Genomic DNA, 2,842 nt, shown 5'->3' with positions numbered 1-2,842 from the left:
GAGGGAGGGAAGAACGGAGGGAGTACCTGCTCCGTGCCGCTGGAGTACCGCGGGGTTGGGGCACCGAGCCTGGCACAGCCTCCCACCCACGGTCACGTCCGAGCGGGTTCGGGCTGTGGGAGCCCAGGAGGCACGGAGCTTCTTCTGCGCCCTGTTGGGAATGAGTATCACGGGACCAGCTGGGTTGGAAAAGACCTCAGCCATCGTCGAGTCCAGCCTATGACCGAACCATCGCCTTGTCAATTACACCATAGCATCAATTGCCGTGTCCAGTCTTTCCCTACAAACCTCCAGCGATGGTGACTCCACCGCCTCCCCGGGCAGTGCATTCCAATGCCTACTCACCCTTTTTGCTGTGAATAAATTCCCCTAATGTCCGCCCTAAACCTCCCCTGGCGCAGTTTAAGATTCTAGTTCTGACCCTAGCGCCCAGGAGTAGAGGCTGAAGGCCACCTGACTTCAACCTCCTTTCAGGTATTTGTATGGAGTGTCTCTCCATCGTGTTTTATTGAGGTGTCCAACACCTTGCTTCGTGCTATGTAATGCTACCTAGGAAGGATCTTTTCCCAGGAGCAATATTCTCCATGACTTGAGGCAGAGTCCACTAAATCGAGTTGCCATAGTAGGTACAATTTTCCTTAAGTTGCCTTCAATATCTCCAGGGCAACTTACCTGCTTTTAGAGGATAAGGGAGGCATGGCAGCAGGCACTTTCTTATCTTCAGGTCACTTACACTATTGCTTTTTATCTGTTGGAGTTGTAGACCTGCAGTTTTGCCATACTTTCTACTGCTTTATACAGCTGAAAACTTCAAGTATGTAGGCCAGAATATGTAGTATGTAATAAATAATAACTAAAAAATAAATTTAAAAAGCCTTCATGCCAAATGTCATTTAGATTGCAGTCTGCAGAAAGCTGTCATCCAAAGAAGGTATGTGCTGACATATTTTCTTATTTTAAATTCTACATTCCAAAAAAGGTCCTAAACAAACCCTGGAATTCCCCTGCTTGTAACTACAGATAAATATTTTTGCAAACAATTTCTCTATAATCATAGAGTCACAGAATACCTGGAATGGATGTGACCCACAAGGATTATCAAGCCTCTTGACCTGCTCAGGACAGCCAGAAGCATAACATGTGCCTGAGATAGATAAAATAATAGCAAATATAAGAAAACTATGCAATTGCCATCTTTCTTAAGCTTGTGTGTTGCCCACCAATGCTTAATCTTCCAAGCTGAATTTCAGGTATTTTTTTTTTTTAACAGAGAACTAGAGATGTTGAAACCAGTAAATTCATGCAGGTTTTCACAAAGGTACCTGTTCAGGTTACCTTTGTGAAGACAGCCAGAATAGTGCTGCCACTGAAGGAAAAGCTACTTTCTGGTGCATTTAGAGGCAACTAGAGACCATTCCAGAAATATTTAAAGCATTAACTAAAAAGCTTTCCATTACAATTCTTATACTTATGTAGTGTATGGGAGGGGAAAAAAAGAGAAAAAAATAATAAACCAGCAGTGATTAAAAGGAGCTGTGAGAAAAGAAGTACCACATCTTATGGTGTTAACCACCACCAAAGCACATTCCCTATGAGAGTCAGTGATAAGTCTTTCTAGCTCCTCTTCTAGGAGTTACCTAGAATCATTCCTACAGACAAGATCCATAAAACCAAAGAAACAAAAAACAAATAAACAAGAAAGCAGATGCACCCCAAATAAACAAACACAAACAGAAAAAACAAACACGAAAAAAGCAAAACCAGCAAATCCACACCCTTTTAGCTCATATTTTTGTTTTACTGTAAGCTGTTACTTTATATCCAAATAGTAATTTTTCTTCACTAAATGCACACTGCCTGACAAAAGGGTTGTGTTCTGGTATAGCATTTTTCTGTCTCATCTCAAAATTATTCTGCACTGCTGCCACTGTAGCCATCTTACTGCATGGGCAATAAGTGCTGGCAAAATTTTATGGAAGTGATGCAATTTATTGCAATTCTTGCATATTGCTGCAAACTCTAGAATTTGTCTGGGCTTGTGTTTACAGAGCCACTCACAGTGGGGTGAGCATTATTTGCAAACTGCAACTTCTACTCCACATCTGTTTTTATCTCAAGTGTTTTTCAGTTTGGGTGAATCTTGCAAGGTGCCCAGAGTGCAGAGTCCACTTTCCATAAGCTTCAGTCTGTGATGAGCAATGGAGTTTGAAAAGGATTTGCCAGGCCAGGATAACACTGTAACTTCTTCTAGTCTGCCTCTGACCTCTCTTCACTCAAAATACAAGTGTCCAACTTGTGAGACTCTTAATGGCACAAAGTGGGAGCTGGGCTCGGTCCTCATTCACAGCCATATTTTCACTTCTTACTTTGTCCTCCAAGGAAGCCACCTTTTGTTTTTCCTTTATTTATTTGGACTGTGGTACTCATATTTCATATTCTGACACCGATTCTGAGCAACAATATCACTACTGTGCCATGTAAGAGCATTCAGGAGAACACATTTTATCTGGTCCAACCTTATACTAGATCTGATATTGACTATACTGCAGTTAGCATAAAGTGTATTCTGCAGTTCTGGGATGAAATCATTACCAGTTCAGATCTATTTCCTTGCTTGTTCGTTGGTGGTGTTTTCTATTGTTTGTTTCTTTTTTTTTTTTTTCAGGGATAGTGTTATTTTGGAGACTGCACTGGATTAGCCCTTTGCTTTATGTGGCTGCAGAGGTCTAGTAGCACATGTTTGAAAAATGGATTTATTATACCATCAGAACAAACTCAGTCATCTGAGCAAAGCTACTTTGTGCAGAATATATCTTACTTCTGACATCACTCAGCTCTTTCC

At 41.5% G+C, this 2,842-nt stretch overlaps 1 protein-coding gene across 1 annotated transcript in view; it reads right to left on the bottom strand.

The window, feature by feature from the left end:
- The window catches only part of MYCBP2 (MYC binding protein 2), a 177,247-nt gene extending 177,043 nt beyond the window's left edge, over positions 1 to 204 (bottom strand). Inside the window, exon 1 of the mRNA XM_031057093.1 lies at positions 27 to 204. Coding sequence (XP_030912953.1) covers positions 27 to 204 — 178 coding nt within the window. The remainder of the gene's footprint in view (positions 1 to 26) is intronic.
- Positions 205 to 2,842: the final 2,638 nt, after the last annotated feature.

This window comes from Geospiza fortis, unplaced genomic scaffold, assembly GCF_000277835.1.
Source record: "Geospiza fortis unplaced genomic scaffold, GeoFor_1.0 scaffold45, whole genome shotgun sequence".
In the NCBI taxonomy this organism is placed as follows: domain Eukaryota; kingdom Metazoa; phylum Chordata; class Aves; order Passeriformes; family Thraupidae; genus Geospiza; species Geospiza fortis.
The sequence above is the reverse complement of the archived record's forward strand: the minus strand, read 5'-3'. Positions and strand labels throughout refer to the sequence as shown.